We start from the raw sequence: 19,135 nt of genomic DNA, 5'->3' as shown, positions 1-19,135 counted from the left end.
ACTAAAATTAATTAATTTTATAATAAAAAATAAAGACATTTTTATGCTTCTGAAAGTTACGATTTTTCTCATTGTTGCATCATAGAAAAAGTATAATTTAAAGTATATTCTTATTTGATTAATATTTTAAATTTTAGTAAAAAAAATTATTTGTATATGCAATTAGAGGGGTTTGTCCATAAAGTACATCACTCTATATTTGCCAATTTTTAACCCCTTCCCTCCTGTCACAAACTGTGATTGTAGCTTTTGCGTCAAGATAAGATTTAAATGTAAATACTTTGCAGCATTTCAAAAATTTAACCTAATGAAAATACGGCAATACACATTAACATAAGTGTAGGTAAGATTTTCGATAAACTAAAACATTTTCTTGTTTGAACGACTCAATAAATATTATTAAGTTATCATACTAAAGTAATATTTCAAAGTTACTCTTGGTCTTGTGAAAAAAGCTGTTACTAATTTGATAACCATCATGTTATGGAAAATCACTCAGAAAGAGTGCCACCACTCATTTAAAATTGCCTTTGTTACTTTTAATAAATGAGTTCAATACTTTTGCATTTTTTTTTGTTATAGTAACTATGTAATTATGTAAAGTTTGCTTATAATCATTTTTATAATCAACTTCTTATAATAGATACTAAAAATCCACGATAATAATTGCTTGGTAACATAAGTGATGTAACATAAGTTAAATATATAGTACCAAGAAAACAAGTTTATTTTTCTTAACCAGTCACCTCTGGTGGATTTTTATATGTTTTTTTAACTGGTATAGAATTCTCATCATCATGTGAAAATTTCTAACACAATCTTTGTTACTGATTAGCAGATATCTGACCTAAAAGTTAAAACAATTTTTTGACCTTGTTTTCTGTGTAGCGTAAGTTAATTGGCATTTTTGGTAATAAATTCACCCTTTTTTGGCTAGACTCAAAGTTTTTTGAGTTTTTTTTATTCTTCAGACTAACAGCTTTCATACAAAATAGATAAAATTTAATTTACAGTATAAGTAGGCAAATATTAAATAAAGTTGTTGTGCTTGTAAGTTAAGTGGAAAATAGAATTGCCCATATAAATATATATATATATATATATATATATATATATATATATATATATATATATATATATATATATATATATATATATATCAGATGCAAGCGTTAAATAAATAAAATACATTTTAAAATAAAAACCTGATTTAGATATTTCAACCACAATGGTGTATCTTCACCAACATCAAACTCGTTAAGTCCATATAAAAGCTGTCTATTTTTTGCTTCTAAAGTGCTCAAACCAAAATTAATATTTGTTGAAAGGTCACACTCAATCTTTCTAAAATCTACTGTTGAAGCTTTTATTGAACTTGAAAGTTTCATTTCCAACTTTTCCTCCTCCTTACTCAATAAGCAATCCTTTTCTTTTGATTGTTTGTCAAAAAACCAAGAGAACATTTTTTTTTAGAATAATCGGGAAATATAACTATTCCACTTCCTTTCAATTGACAATATCATATCTTGTCTGTCTAAAATAGCAAAACAAAGTATTAGAAAAATTAAGAAATTATGGAACAGTGAAAGCATATTTCTACAAAATATAACCATTTTTTAGGATGCCTGAATATATTCCTTTTTCACTCACTATAAAAGTGTGATTGTATATATTTAAAATAAATGTATAAGACACAGCTATGTCTATTTATACTTTGTAAATATAGATATAACCGAGTATACAACTTTTTACAAATTGCAATTAGCAATTGGCATATTGTTTGCACAAACAGAAACATTTTAAACATTTTTTAACAGTCAACAACCATTGCATTCCCTCTTTACATTATGCACAAGGACAGGTCAAATTTGCAGGTCATAATTAAAAAAAAAAACAACTGAAACTTTTAAGTCCAAGTGTAATTAGTTTTAGAATAGCAGATTATAAATAATAAAACATTTGAATAGCAAAGAGAAACCAAAAGGTACACTCTTATTAAGGATGGTATCCCTCCTTCCACAGAATTTTCAAACCAAAGTAATTGTGAGCCATAATGTAGCAACAAGTGATAACAATTTAACAGTGAAAATCAGCAAGAAATCATATTTTAAAACTACTGCCTGATAAAAAGCAAATAATGAATAGACTGGTGTTCAAAGATGCCAAAAAAAATCTAAAGGCAATCTTAATTTTGCTAGATATAGTAAACTTAAGATTGCCTCAATAAAGTAACTATCGTGTTTCGAATAAAGTAACCATTATGTTTCACAAATGTCACATTCATAAAACATTACAGTTTGTCTATCAGGATTATCTCCAATTGGTACAAGACGCTGATGTAATTGCACTTCTACAAAAGAAACCATATCTTTTACATATTGTGATACCTTTTATATACATAGATCATCTTAGTCATTTTATCATTAGATCATTTTAAAAATCCAGAAAATCGTTTGAATAAAAGAAATCTTCTTAATTTCACTTTTAGCTAAGTTGTTTTAATTTTGTTTTGAAACTTTTCATAATTTTTCTATGAGTGATGAGTGAAAAAGCTTAAAAAACAAATATATTACAAAATTATATATCTCAACTTGCATGTGTCGAAAATGTTTTGAATATCCAGAAAAACTAATAGTTGAAAAAAATATCCGGAATTCCAGAAATTTCCGGAAAAAGATAATCCCCATATATATCAAGATTTAGTAAAGCAATATTTTTGGATGAAAATTAATGAAATGAATATGAGAACTTGATCATCTAGCTGTTGTTTAAGAGTTTTTCATCAATCCTCAAAACTAAATGTTATCATTGTAGAAACACATACTTACGATACTTTTGCAAATGATATCAATTGTCATTAAAGATTATGATTTTGTGATAAACTTTCAAACTTTGCTTGCAAAAATAATCCGGTTAAAACTAATATAAATAAAAAAAATATTGCAATCCCAACAAAAACCCTGGTAGAGGCACAATTCTTTTGTTTCTTCTGCCAGCAGCATTGTTTGTCAAGGCTGTTTTGAAATTATCAAGTTAGAGATTATTGTAATGGCAATTTGAAAATATAAATATGGTAGAGTATGGCCATTTGATTCAAGACTCAACTTAGAAGAAAAGTTCTTTGCAAATAGCTCAGCTTTATCCTTGAGAGAGGTAATAAGATCAGTCCCATGATTGAGAGATGGATTACTATACCTACCTTTATTAATGACGCTGTTAAAGATTTTCCAAAATTCTCTAGAGCCTATTTTTTTGGTTTTGAGCCTAGTTACAAGATTTAGTAGTTTAAGAATAATGGAGCTTAGCAAGGCAGCACATTTTTACATCGACTTCTTGCAATAATAAAACTGCCACGAAGAAAATCTTGAAAAGAACCCCAGTTGATAATAGGGTGAGTCTCAACCACCAAAAAGAGAACAAGGAGAAACTGAACACAAGCTAGGGTCAGGGACAAGACACAAATCAAGGAGTGAAGGTAAGTGATTAGGATTGTCTGCAGAAGTTATGAGGTTTAGCGCCAGCAGGGTCAGTTGGTTCACAAGGGGTGAGCTAAACCTGATAACTAGTCCAGTTTGTTAAAATCTGAATCCGATACTAGATTTTTTTGCATAGTTAAAATGCTATTTTATTTCAGATTTGATTTTTGAATATCTGTTTAAATTTGATCAGAAACCAGATTTAATCAAATTCAAAGCTAATAATACAACAACATCAAGTATAATAATAAACAACAATAAGTATCTAACTACCTGGGTGTATAAAATACATATTTGTCCTTGTTTTAATATATCAGAGAGTTTATGGTGCATTTCATTTTTTTTTTAACAGAAAATTAATTATTTTAACAAAAACAGTTATTGAGAAAATAAAAGTATACGAAATAAATTATTTAAGCAGGCATACACATAAAAAAATCTGCAATGAAGTTTTAATAAAAGTAAAAAGATTTTTTTTTAACAAAGATAAAAGAAGCACTTTGAAAATTTTCTAAATGCATTCAATATTTTTTTAAACTTTTATTTGGCATTTATATATAATATACTAAACTAATAAATATTAAATTATAATTAAAAAATATATAAACAATACTACAAAAATTTAAAAAATATATTTTTAAGAACATATCCGTAAAGAGGTCTATTTACATTTTATCGTCATAAGTTTATTTGGGTTGATGTTTTAAAAACTTCCTTTTTTTTGGCATTTACTCTTGCCTTTTGCGTCAATATCCTGTTTAAAAAAGCTATTTTTTACACATGTGTTATAAAAACACAATAGCATTAACAATAGTTTAATATCTAATATTCTGTAATAAAATGTGACTGGAGTTCCCAACATGGCTAAGAATGATACTTTTTAAAAACCCATAAACATTTTATAAACATAAATAACTACTTTAAAAATAAAATAAATAACTACTTTAAAGTTAATTTTGCTATTTATGATATGCTATTATTCTGCAACTATAGAAATTTTTTATTTTAATAAGTTTAGAAAACTTAACTAGATCTGGATATTAGATTTATTATTAACTATTGATCCAAATCCAAATTTATAGAATGAACCGGATAAGACATCGGGTCCTTTTTTTCTGGATCAGATACCCAAACTTTTAGATTTTTTAAATCAGATACCAAGTAATGTAGATACTTTTTGTCTCCCTATTATTCATCATAGAGTTTCATAGGGTTCCAAGAGGGATCTTTTGTGACTGATGAAATTCTTAACGTGGCAGAATAAGTGCAAACTTTGGGTGTTACGCTTGCAGCAATAATCATAAAAAAAAACTTTTGAAACATTATAGCAAAATCTAGCTGAAGGATGAATTCAAAGCATTTCCCTCAAATCGGCCCCTGATTGGTTACTTTTTTTTTTAATGTTGTTCACCTCCTTATCTGTAACACGAACCTTGATGAATAAGATTGCTGCATGGAGAAACAAGTTGACTAAACATTAAACACCTTAAATCCAAGCAGTTTTGAAGATTTTGAAAGGATGATTGATAACTTCTAATTAAAGATGCCTTTCTATCAGTCAGATGATTTCCATAATCAGTACATTGTCAAGCCGCTAATGACTGTCTTTTTAATAACATTTCCAAGAGCATTTGCATTAGCAACAGCCCCACTAGATTTCTGAAAAGATTTGAGACTAGAATTAAATGAGCCCAGTGTTCGCAAGTTTCCAGATTTTGCAAGAGACTTAGATTTGACATCAGACCATGTGCAAGGGTGTATATTTAAATGGGTTTGAAGACAACAACTTATATTTGCAACTATCATATCACAAGCCAAAATTAGTTTAACTTCAATTGTATTAAACAGTGACCAGATTTTAAAATCAACTTATGTTTGACAACAATCTATATGACATACTTACAAATATTATTAGTTTAAAAAATATTAAAATAAAGGAAAGGTTTAAATTAAAAGGAATTAAGACATAAATAAAATTTTTATGCAACGCATAAACTAAGTCAAGCCAAAAGTCCTTAACCAGTCAACCAATCAGACTGAAATTTTATCTATACTTTGATGTGGCCATAGGCTGCATTTGCATTAATTTTCATCAAATTATATAGAGTGGTTTTTATTTTACAGGTGTTTTTATTGGCGTACTACGAAATCAAAATTTCACTCAATTTGAACATTTCCACTCAATTTAAACACAAATTTAGTTTTTATTGTCACAGACAAAATAAAAATATTTCAAAATTTGCATCACACGTACTTTTATGTATAATATTTTTGGATCAGCTACATTAGCATTATCATAATCCATAATAACCGTGATATATATAAATATATATATATACATATAAATATATATATATACATATAAATATATATATATACATATAAATATATATATATATATACATATAAATATATATATATATATATATATATATTTATATAAATATATATATATATATATATATATATATATATATATATATATATATATATATATATATATATATATATATATATATATATATGTAAACAAGCCCAAATTTTTATTTCAAAAAGTTTCTTACTCTCTGATTCAAACATTACTTAAAAACTTTACTACCAATCGTGTGATTGCAAAATACCTTCTCCATAATGCATTGTAAAAAACAACATATCAAAACAAAAACTCAATAAATATTTCTCAATAAATATATCAATAATTTATAATACTTAAATAAATTATAAAAGTAGTTTATTTTGAATCTAGTAAAAATAAAAAGCAAATAATATTGAAAGTTGCTTTAGTATACTTGGCACGTATATACTATTATAACTAAACTGAAATACTGATTTGCAAACATACTACTGCTACATCTAGTCAACCATATATAATCAGGAGGACTAGTTTACAAGATCAATACATCTTGATAGCGATTAAAAGTATTATAGTTATAATTTATACCTTGTGTTCAATTTTACAAACTCGATTAGATTTTTTTTATAAAGTAAAAGTGATTTGCTGTGTTTTTTTAAAATAATACCGTACTTTTACACGAAATCAAAATAATACCATAACAAATGATGCGCATGCGTATTAGTTGCGCGGTATCTACAAAAGTATTATACAAAGCTTACTTACCTCATCCAGAGATTATATTAATGACATAAAGTAATATAATTTATTACTTTATGTCATTATATATTTCATTATAATAAACGGGAATTTATTGAATAAATTTCATTCATTTTTCACTGAAAGTAATGAATGACAATTATACAACCAAAAAATAAATTTAGAAATATTTTTTTTTTATTATTTATAGATATATTTTTTATTGATTTCTTTTTTTTTTTTTTTTGTTCAATTTTGTTATTTAGACTTTTAAACCACTATCCAAGAACACAAAAGCAAAGTCAAAGTATTGTTACAAGAAAACTAGTGTATGAAGCAGTATTCGTGTAAGCTATCTTTCTCCAAATTACGAAGATCAGAATAGCATAGATAAACACAATATATAAACAAGTCTTTTTTGTAATTTAAAAAAACTTTATAACTCATTTTAGATTTACTAAGAGAATGATTAGGATAAATAATGACGCATAAAAACTTTTAAACAAATAAACAAACAAAAAGTATATAAACTTTGATGCTGTTTTATTGGATATACATTTTCTCTCTTCCTAATTAAAAAGTCAAATTAGGAAAAATTAATGAGATATTAACATTTAATAACAGACTGCGATGATGAATTTTAATTAATTCGTACCTAAGTTTATTGAATTTTATGACAAGAGTTTGCATCTTATCGAAACATCGAACCCAAAGATAATTTTCATATAAATGTCGTTTTTTATAAATTTTTTTTTCTTTCTAATTATTGAGTTATTTTTTTAAAAATTATTATATATGTTATTTCAATTATTATATTTAATTTTTTAAATTTTTATTACTATTTGAAGATTAAGTTGCGGAATTTTTTATGCGTAATTATGTATGCAACAGTTAGGCAAATCTTAAAAGAAAATTATTTCTACAGTCACTTTAGAAAATAATTTTCTTTAAAGGTTTTTTTAAGCGAACTGTTGCGATGACAACTATTAGACTTAAATAAAAAATGTAAAAAAAATTTTTTTAATTATAACGATTGAAGCGTATTTTACTTTTACTTATATTAAACCTTACTTTTTTAATATTTAATAATTGCAACTAATCTTTTAAGACACCATTTCACGAACCATATTAAAACATTAAAAATAGGAAGGGCTTTAAATTCACGTGTGCTTTATAAGAATATACTTTTTAAAAACATTCAGGGACATCGGGACATAAAACATACATAGACTCAGGGGCATCAAGAGCCTTAACGCCGCCGGAGACAGCAACCCTGGTTGGCGCCACTACTTTTATAAATTTTCCTATATTATCAGTAAATAATCTTTTTTTAAATACCTTCTTTTTATTTGTCACCGCAAAGAGATCTGCCATACGGGGTAAACTGTTCTGTTAGCCCCCCTCCCTCTCTTATTCTTCTCGGCATCCTTTTCATAGACATTAAAATTTTAGTGTTAAGAAATACTTCCTATAATAAGTAATTATTAAAAAGTGGAAATCTTTGCCTAACTATTTTGGTCAAAGTCTTTAAATTGCTTTAATGCAGGCTTTTGTAGCATTCCAGTATGGTGCGCATTAATGTGTTTTTTTGTTAGGGCAATTATTTAATATCATTATTAATGTAAACGTTTTAATTTTAAATGCGCTTGGAAGTGCGTAGTCGCTAGATTTTTGTTACTACATAAGCTTTGCTTTGTTTTTGTTTTTCAAATTTTTTTTTTGTTTCGAATTTATAGAACATATATGCAAACGTCATAACTTTAGATTGTATGAAGCACATATTAAGTATTGAAAAGTAAAACAGAAAATTTATCTAGTAACTTAATTTTTTAGGCTGTTAATTAGTTGTTACGCAGATTAATAATAGTAGAGAAATACTCGTTAATAATTTCAACTTTTTATCGAAAAAAAAAAAATTGGAAACATTTTTAAAAGTAAGGAGAGAACTATTAGATAAAATATTTTGTAATCCTATTTTCTGTCATTAAGAATAGAAAAATAGAATTCTATAAAGAATTTGAGAAAAGGGATAAAAAAATTTGTTTTAATTAAATATATCAAAATTTAATAAGTTTGTTTATCAGTTAAAGCAAAATTTGGTTGAAATTTAAATATCTTTTATTTTGTACCCTCGGACTTTTTTGATGATTTAAAACTTTTTTTGAGATTCCTTTAAGCTTGATCTCATTGATGAAACTTTATAAACTGTTTTTTTTAAGGGTTTATTTGAAGTCTTTTTACAAATAAATCAAAGAATTAAACTAAGATTGTTATTTTCGCAGTAATAAAAATTCAAAATTGTTATATATATATATGTAATTAAGGAGGAATCCTGTTATTATTTTGGTTAATAGGGAGCTATAACCCCGGGCCTCGCAGTTTTGGGGGCTTCGATTCAAAATAAAGATGAAAACAAAATCTTTGAGTAATAACTTGGAGAGGGGCCTCCTGCTTTTTAAAAAACCCATAGCATTTAAAAAATTTTTTTTCCTCAGAAATGATAAGGAAGCATCATTAAATATCTTCTAAAATATCTTAAGGTGTTTGGTAATCACATAGCTCATAGCAACCATTTGATATATTTAGTAAGGAAAAAACTAGAGATTTAGAGCCAGATACTACTCTTTTTAATATCTCCATTAATACTATATTCTTAATGATAGTGTCGTACTAAAAGGGCTAACGTGACTGCAGCTCTAGACCCTCCGGTTTTTGACCTTATTTTTTTTAGAGAAACAGATAACTTTTTTTTCCATAGTTTTTTAGTTTTTTTATTACAAATGTCGAAAATATCTTAATTAATTCATTCGCAAAAATGCGAATGAATTAATTAAAATATAGTGTTCTATTTAAGTTTTATTTTTTAATTTTATATTTACTTTCGCTACCGCAGAAAATTTGATGATAAATCATTCGTGTATTTTGAGTTGTAATTCGATTTGTATTTAATTGTAACAGGAGTTACAAAAGATTCGCAAAAAAAAAAGCGAGTATAATTATATTTAGTATAGAAAAATGTAAAAATACATAAAACTCTTAAAGAAAACGATACAATGACATGTCTAAATGTCAATACAATGACATGTCTAAAAAGATTGATTAGTTCTTTAAACTAAGAAAGAAAATATTAAAAATAAACATTACACTTTAATGAGCACAAAACAAAATAAAGAAAGTACTGTAAATTTTGTAACTGAATTACAAAAACAAGCGGAACATTTCTATTTTCCATATCGCTGAGGCAGTAAAAGATTAATGCCTATAAGCGTACCACTCCATAAAAATAAAACAAAAACTTCTCTAATAGAAATAGACATAAACATCAAAAATGTGCTGAGATTAGTCACAACGTAAAATTATCAGGCAAAAGAAATGTCTGAAAAATAAATAGAAGAATGACAGGAGCAGTAACAAATTCTGATTACTTTAACTAGCAAGTATTTACAAGGGTCAGACATCGATCTCAACGCCGCTACAGAACTGCTTCGTTCATTTGGTAATTTTGTTCATTCTTTTTGGAGCCAACTCACAGCAATTGAAAAGTAATGAAAGGATCTGGGTTCCGACTCGTAAAAAGATAAAGCAAGGCGAAAGCGCAAGAAAAATCATAGTGATAGTAATTCTGGTTACTCAGAAGATCTAGTGCCTTCTGATACGTTTAGAGTTAAGTAAGAAACAGAGGGATAATGCATATGACACAATCAGCAAAAGGTTTGGTTTTCTTAAACATCTACAATATAATGGTAAAGGTATGAGAGATCATGCTAAACATGTTTTAAAGATGTTGAAGCTAACTGTTACGGTGGTTATTCACTTTTCTGTTTGCGAAATTGTCAGCGCCAAATATAACTGATTGTATTGATCCAAAAAAAAGTGCATCTTTCTAGTTTAGAATAGTTTGACAGATATTTTTGCAAATGTCTACATTGTGTTGAGAATTTATTTGACTCTTATGATAACATTTAACCTAAATTATAGTTTTCAGGTTTTGATTTTTCAGTATCCTTTTTAATAACTCTGCTATTTCCTCATTTCATACACAAATCTTTCGCCTTTTATTCACGATCAAAAGACTGTATTTCTTATATTGTATGCCTTTTACGAAAAATGTTATTTCAGATCACTTTTACAAAATTCAATACATTTTTTATACATTTTTTACATTATTATTTGTGATGATTTCTATAACACGTTAGGCATAGTTTAAAACTTAAATATTTAAAACAATGTATTTTCCTCAACTAGCGGTTTGTATTACTATTCGAACTAACAAGAATCTATGGATGTACTGTAATTTATACTGCGTATTTAACGTCGGCGCTAAGGACACCACTCCTGTTGTGGTGTGTGACACCCTTCCTCTCTCCTTATCAATGAATTTTTATACCATAGGTTTTCAATTTGGGACCTTTTTGTACCTTAATTCTACTTGTCAGATATTGATATAAATATTTATATTATTTATACTTGTCAGTTACTTACTTATCAGGTCAGACATATGGTCATCATGATAAACCTGCAAATAGTAAAATGTAATTCAGTTACGTATCCTTGTCCTGTCTTGTTTCTGTCCCTGGCTAATAGGACTCGCTTTCTAAATTAAGGCAAGACAATGTGTACTTTCTTTCATCAATACTATCTAATACATGTCATACCTAGAGTGATATACAGGTGCGTCAGCTATTTGAAAACATCGCGTAATATCATCATTACTTTATATTACAATAATTTTTTTATTTTTTGCAGACAATTAAAAATAACAGATATTAAACTAACACAAATAATGAAAAGACATAATGTAATTGTAGCATTAAAGGCAGAACATAGCAATTTACAAATTGTACAACTTCTTAAAGTCGCCCGACATTTTGTTCTTAAAGTTCGCAAGAAGTTAGAAGAAAATGTTGGTGATTGTAATCAAGCTGCTAAACGTAAAAAGCACGAGCAACGGTCAGACGCAACTAGAACACCTGAATTTATTCATCAAGTTCAGAATATCGTTGACGAGAGCCCCCATAAGTCAATGGGGTCCATTGCAAAAGACCTGGGTGTTTCAGAAGCCACAATTCGAAGAACTGTTAATGATAATCTTCGCTACAAGTCTTATGTGATGAGAAGATGTCAGTTTATGTTCAAGACCACCAAAGGGAGTCGTTTGATAAGGTTCAATAGGCTGTTAAATAAACTGAAACATCCTGCTGAGCAAGGCATGGTTTGGTTTCAGATGAGAAAAACTTTGATCAAGATCAAAAAGTAAACAAAAGAAACAATAGATGGCTGTGTGATCACCCTTGCAAAGTTCTAATAGCCATGCACAAAAAATTTCCTGCAAATGTTATGGTTTTGGGGGTTGTTAGCAACGAAGGACATGTGATGCCACCACAAGGACACGTGATGCCACTACAAAGACTAAGAGTCGCTTCTGTTGCTTACATTTAAGTCTTGGGTACTGTTGTTAAACCTTTGATCGATAGAGTAAGAAATGGAAAGCCCTACATTTTTCAAAAAGACTCTGCACCTGCACATAAGGCTCAAAACACTCAGGAATGGTTGGCGGACCATTTTTATGATCACATCACTTCAAACTTGTGACCTCAAAACTCTCCAGACCTGAATCCATTTAATTCTTATATATGGGGCGTCGTTGAGAGATGTTAACAAGCATCCTCATAACACCAAAGATTCTCTGAAAGTATCCATTCTCCGAGTAATGGACAACATAAATGAGGGCTATCTCAAGCACGCTTGGAGTCGATTTAGGTCTCGAATCGAAGCTTGTATTGAAGTAGAGGGGGATTTAATTGAATAAAATTGTTAAACAATAGTTTCTTTTATACTATTTATACAATTGATTTTGATTAAAAATATTTTCTGTTTGACTTTTTATCATTTATAAAAAATTAAAAATATGTTCTCAAATAGCTGACGCACCCTGTACATATTTTTTTTTGATTATTTATATAATTAGAGGTGTATTGTTATTTATATAGTTAGAGTTGTTGCGTTAGCTCGTCTGTAATTTACTATATATGTATGTTTGTGTTCTGTGTACTAACACCGCGCCAGAGGTTCAGGTAGAACACAAACACACACAACCACACGCACACACACACACACACACACACACACATATATATATTTATGTTTGTGTTCTGTCTGAACTTGCGAGAGGTGAGATTGAACTTTTATTAGTTGAATCACACCTCTCGCAAAATAAACCAGACATGATTGCTCGTTAGACTAATATAAGTTTGTTTCTTATCAGATCTCAGTATTGGTGGATACTATCCTTTAATTCGAAAAGACTCATATTGTCACATGTTTGGCTTGGGGGCTAAGCATCAATTCATCTATTTGTTGAGAAATTAGGTTCAAATCTCCTGACAAATTTTTCATAACTTCCGTTTAGAACCTTTTCACTCTATGGTCTTTCTTTTTGTTCTTTATTATTCTCCTTCTTCCCAAGAAATACTTTTTTAAATGTAAATTTTTGATCAAGTTGACAATGTCTTGTTTATGACCATGCTTTATTTAAATCTTCTGTTTATTCCTCAATATTTTTGTTATTGGTAATTTTAATGCTCATCATACTAAATTGCTCCAACACCACCAACCAACCCGCTGAACTAAAACCCATAACTTCTGCGTTTCTCTCCTTCTTACTCAGAAATTCAACTTTGTGACTCGTTTTCCAGAAAACTCTAATCACTTACTTTCACTCCTTGGTTTATGTCTTACCTCTGATCCTAGCTTGTATTAAGTTTTTCATTTTTTTCATTGGATAGTTCTAACCATGCAATAATCTCTATAAATCTTTCATCTCATACATATTTTTTAGACTCACCTTATCATCTCACTACTTTCTACTACTCTAAAGCTGACTTGAATTTTTTTCGTGATTTTCTTCATGGCGGTTCTAGGGTCGATGTCATTTCTCTCTCCACTGATAAAAGTGCTTCCTATGTAACCTCCTTGATCCAATCAGGTCTAAAAATTTTACTCCTACTCGTCGGTTCCGAATCAAGCCTCATTCTACTTCATGTTTTTCACCTTCTTGTGCAACTGCTATATCCAATCGTAGTCAAAAGTATACTTTTTATTGCAAAAAATTGATGTAAAAAGGTGCTGTCTAATGCTAAGCTCCATTATTCTATTTTTTCTAGTTTGATCCTTAAATATAAGGGCTATACTCTTCCTTTCATTCCAGTTAAACTGTTTAATCCAATGTTAGTCTTTTAAAAAACTTCACCTTCCGTTGTTTAAGTCATATATCAATTAAACTCTTATACAGCATGTGGTCCAAACAACCTGTCATAGTCTTACAAAAGTGCTTTCATGACCTCTTTTCAATTCTCTCTAAACTATTTAATAAATGCTTGAGTGATTCTTGGTATTCTTCCTGTTGTAAAATGGCATCTGTTATTTCAATTTTTAAAAACTATACAGAACATTTTGAATCCTCTAATTATCGTCTAATAAGTTTTCTATCTATTATTAGCAAGATCTTTGAATCTTTGATCAACAAATTTCCAACTCTCATCTTAAGTCAATTAACTGTCAGTCAATTAATACAGTTTTCAATCTTCTCGATTTTCTTAAGATTCTATCCTAGGTCCTGTTTTGTTTCTAATCAACATTAATGATCTTCCTGACAACCTTACATCTTAAGTAGCTCTTTTTGCTGATGATATCACTTAGATTAGGCACCCGATCTTAAATCTGATCTCACTTCTGTAAAGGATTGGGGCTTGCAGTGTCTAGTTAATATCAACTCCAACAAAATTCAGTTATATACTGCAAACAACTGTCGCAAGGCTGTCAAAATTCTTATATTAATGAATGGAAACCCTCTGAGTCCTCTTCTTTACGTCTTTTTGAATTAACGTTCAACAATGACCTTTCTTTATCGTGCTTGCCATTATCTTACTCCTGGTTGTATTTCACTCTCTATAAATCTCTTATTCAATTTTTTAGGGAATACTTTTATCATATTTGGGTTGAATCTTCTGATGATGTTCTTTCTCTTTAATGCAAAGTCTAAAAACGCATTGCGAACGTAGTTAGACCTGCTTTATTCGTCGTAAAATTGTATTTTTCTCTCTTTTCTACAAATACTATCATGGTCGCTGCTTAAAGATGCTATCATCTCTAGTTCCATCATCTAAAATTCATTTTCGCTTAACTCGCCATTTAGAAAAGTTACATTTATTTACTGTTGCGTTACGTAACAGTTTTTACTTGACTTTTATTAAATCTTTCAAGTTTATAGCTTGAAAGCAACTATCCAAACGCACAGTTTTCAAACTTTAGAACATAACTTTAAATTGCAAGAAACACAGATTATGTTTTGAAAAGTAAAACAAAAAGTTCTGCGGAATCATTATGTTGATAATATAATTGTTATAATGTTATAATGTAGTTGTTATAATGTAGATATAATGTTATAATGTAGATGTTACAATGTAGATAATGTAGTTGTTAAGCATAAGATAAAAAGAAATGTTCGTTAATGGTTTCAAGTTTTTATTGTCAAGAAACAAAAAAATGAAAACATTTTTAAAAGTAAGTAAAGAGCTTCTCTATAAAATATTTGTAATCCTATTTTCTGTAATTAATAATATAATGTATAGTTTAGTTACAAATACTTTTGATTAGAAAAGGTTTAAATTGTTATTTTATTTAGTGTTTTAAAATTTAAAGTCTCCATTTAAAATCAGCAAAAACGCTCTTTTAGTTCCATAAGCAGTTTAAATTATTTCTTCAATAACAAAAATAAAAAGCGGCAACATAAATTAGCATTCAAACTCTTACCGAATAACTCAATTTCTAAGACTTTTTTTTTCTCAATTTACGAATTTTAATTGTAATAGTGTTTGAGAAAAGAAAAAAAAAACTTTTTTCTTGAACTTTTTTATGAATATAAACACTATTCACAGTGTCACAAAATGGAAAATAATTTGAACTTTCCGTTCCGAGAAAATCCTGTTAAGGTATGGTAGTACACAAATAGACGATCACATTGGTATAAATTCCAAAATCAAACAATCACGCCCGTGTGTAAAAAATTAAATATGTTTTTTGTAATGAAAATCAATATTTTAAAATTAAATTTTTTCTAGTAGGAGTTTTAAACTTGCTTTTGTGATTTAGTTGAAATATAAAGTTGTGTTTTGTTTTGAATTTGGTTTCAGTTAGAATTAAACTCACATAGTTTGCTGGGAAATATTAACAGCACAATTTTAACTAATAAGTGTTAACCCAGCTTACTTTATTCTCTCAAAATGCCTGATGAAGCAAAAAATCATGATAATCGCATAATATCTATATGCTATTTTTTCACAAAAAGATTTGGCTCATGAAATTGATTTTAATGATCCTTAAGTGCCAACTGGACTTGGTGAAAAGTGTCAACTGGAATTGGTGAAAAGCGCCTCATGAATGCTTATTTTGTTGAATTGGAAAAATAAAAGTTAATAACTCTCTACTAATTAGTACTGTCCAAATAAAACTCTAAAGAACAATCAGCCATTAAGAAAGGATGTTTAACACACTTTTCCATCATTAGTAGAGGTCTTCCTGATAGCTGAACTAAACAAACACTTAAAATTTTTTTTTTTGAATGCTGCCAAAAAAGATGATGTTACACCAAAAAGAATAGCTTCTTTGGTATTTCCAAAAAAGTCCTGTCACCTCATGAAACTGCAAGAATAAATCAAGAAAAAGGAAAAACACCTAATGTGGTTCCAGTTTCATGGGTAGAATAAAATCTAAAATCAGAGTATCATTTGGCAACTTGATAATAGATTTATGAACAACATTTTGGAAGTCTCATGACGTTGGGTCTGACTTTATAAATTTTGTTAATTTGATGAAGGGATCCCAAGATTTTGAGTTTGCCACTCTGGTGAAGATTTTTGGGCTCCACAGTATACCAGGTGTGAGGTTGAGCACATAAATTAGACTTTAGCGGTTGTTCGAGGAAAAAAACTAGACGAATAAGAATATTTGGAGCACTTAAGAACAGCCACAGAAAAGGATTAGACTTAATTGAATGACGAGTAACACGAGAATGAATTTTAGTAGATGACACAAGAGACGCTCGCTCTTTAGAGCAGTGCCCATTATAATACTTGTTGAAAAGAAAAAAAGAAGCAACATTACGACGATGTGATAATGGTTGGAAGTTTGCTGCAAGAGCAGGCCCAACTATGTTTACAATGCGTTTTTGCACCTTGTCTTAAAGAGAAAGGGCATCATTAGAAGATCCGCCCCAGATGTGGCAACAGCATTCCTTACAAGGCCGGATTTAAAACTTACAGAGATAGAGAATAGAATCCGAAGTAAGAAAGTGTCGAGCTCAATAAAGAGATGCAACCTTAGCAGATGCTAATTTTGCAATAGATTTGATATATGGTTTCCAAAACAAATCGGAGTTAAAAGCTAATCCTAGAAGATGAAGAGTGAATGACTCATCGAGTACATTACCGTTCATAAATATAAGAAGATCTAAATTATTGCAATAACGATTGGCTAAAAAAAATTGAGTTTTATCTGAATTGAAGTTCACCAGCCACTGCGAGCCCCATGCTGTAGCAGAAGTGAGATCTTTTTCAAGCTCAAATGCCCCCTCCAAGCAATCAGAGAGTGTTGGCTTCTTATCACGACAAGAATAAGTGGTAAAATCATCAGCAAACAATGCCACCTTAAATCGAAGAATATCTGGAAGGTTGTTAATGTAAATTAAAAAAAGTATGAGGCCAAGGATAGAACATTGAGAAACCCCTGGAGTTGCAGAATAAGAAGAAGAGTACTATCCATCGAGAACAACTTTTATTCTACGATTGGAAAGGAAGGATTCAATAATCTTAAAGATGTCACCAGATACACTGTAAAAAGAAAGCTTATGGAGAAGACTAGCATGCCAAACTTTATCAATAGTTTTAGAAATGTCAAGAGTGACGACCTTAACCTCTCCATCTTTGTCTAATGCTCGATATAACCTATCGGTTATTGCTGTGAGCAAATCAGCTGTTGAACGTGAAGATCGAAATCCATATTGATGATCAGAAAGTAAGTTATTAGATTCAAGATGAGAGATTAAGTGTTTGTTAATTAAAGATTCAAAAACCTTGCTTATAATAGGAAGAAGACTAATGAGGCGTTAGTTAGACGCCTCATTAGTCTTCTTATTATTATAAGCAAGGTTTTCAGATCGCTTTCCAAAATTTTTAAAAATAGGGATAACAGATGCCGCTTTCCAGCATGCTGGAAAACAAGACTCTGATAAGCACTTGTTGAATTGTTTAGAAAGTATAGTCGACAGCTCCAGAGAACATTTCTGCAAGACAATAATCGGTATGTTGTCCAGGCCACAAGCTGTAGAAGAGTCTAAGCACGGAATCACTTTAGATACAGAAGCTGGAGTGATACGAATGTCAAGCAAAGGATCAACCTGTTTGACGGCTATATCAGGTAGAATGCAACTAGTGGAATCGAGAGATAATATTGATGAAAAGTTCTTATCAAACAATTCAGCTTTGTCTTTAGGTGAGGTGACATAGTCTGAACCATGCAAGAGAGGTGGAATTGCAGATTTGCCTTTATTATTGATACTATTAAAGATTCTCCAGAAGTCACGATAGCCTAATTTTTGATACTAAATACGAGATTTCATGACCTGATAATAGCGGGCTTTGGCGTTGGACAAAAAATTTTTACAATGGTTTTTAGCAGTAATAAACAGACGTCTATTTTCTGGAGAATTGTTTTTCTAATAGATATGGAAGTAACGGTTTCGATTAGCAATTGCAGCAGCAAAATGTGAGGAAAACCATAGAGGAGAGTGAGGCTTGACCTAGAATCGTCTAGAGGGGATAAAAGATGAATAATGAATGCCAGCCTAAATCCACAAGGTTATGTAAGAAGCATATTTGTTGACAGGAAGACGGAAGATGTCTACTAAAGGACCATAACGAAGAAAATCACGGAAAGAGTCTCAGTCAGCTTTAAAGTAGTTGTAAGAGGTACGATGATAGGGGGATTCAAATGATGAAGAAGAATGAGATATTAGTTTTAAAGAGATCAAACTGTGATTAGAAGCACCTTAGGGTGAATGTAGAATGTGGGCTTTAATGCCTGCAGAGTCACTGACACTCGAGCCAAGCCATTCAGCGTGATGAGCATTAAAGTCACCGACAACAACAATATTGGCTGATGGATAAAGAAGTAGGTTGGTCAATATGATAAAAAATAGTATCAAAAAGAGTGCAGTCTTAAGATGAAGGAGAGCGATATAGAACAATGAGAAAGGTGATAGAGTGAAGTGGTGCCAAACGAAAGCACATAAAATAATAGGCTGTGAATTCAAACCTAGTTTCGCGAGAAATGGGTAATTTCTTAAGAATGTAAATGCCCAGGCCAGGTATATGACTATTGGAGTCTTTGCAAATTAATGGAAGATAACCATCAACACTAAGAACACAAGATGAGACAGCTGAAGTCAAATTAGTCTCAAAAAGAGCAAGCTGGTCTGGTGAACTTTACAAGAGATAAGACTCAACAGAAGAAA

The 19,135-nt window shown here is 29.7% G+C and overlaps 1 protein-coding gene across 2 annotated transcripts in view; it reads right to left on the bottom strand.

Moving 5' to 3' along the window:
- The window catches only part of LOC100209968 (calcium-transporting ATPase type 2C member 1), a 42,174-nt gene extending 35,648 nt beyond the window's left edge, over nucleotides 1–6,526 (bottom strand). The window contains exons 1-2 of one of the 2 annotated variants that reach the window (XM_065820135.1): nucleotides 6,418–6,526; nucleotides 1,206–1,534 (exon numbers count right to left, since the gene is read on the bottom strand). In XM_065820135.1, coding sequence (XP_065676207.1) covers nucleotides 1,206–1,463 — 258 coding nt within the window. In that variant the 5' untranslated portion in view covers nucleotides 1,464–1,534; nucleotides 6,418–6,526. Of the gene's footprint in view, nucleotides 1–1,205; nucleotides 1,535–6,040; nucleotides 6,124–6,417 lie in introns of those variants that run through there. The other variant, XM_065820136.1, reaches the window with a different exon arrangement.
- Nucleotides 6,527–19,135: the final 12,609 nt, after the last annotated feature.

Source organism: Hydra vulgaris, chromosome 15 (genome assembly GCF_038396675.1).
Source record: "Hydra vulgaris chromosome 15, alternate assembly HydraT2T_AEP".
Classification (NCBI taxonomy): domain Eukaryota; kingdom Metazoa; phylum Cnidaria; class Hydrozoa; order Anthoathecata; family Hydridae; genus Hydra; species Hydra vulgaris.
The sequence above is the reverse complement of the archived record's forward strand: the minus strand, read 5'-3'. Positions and strand labels throughout refer to the sequence as shown.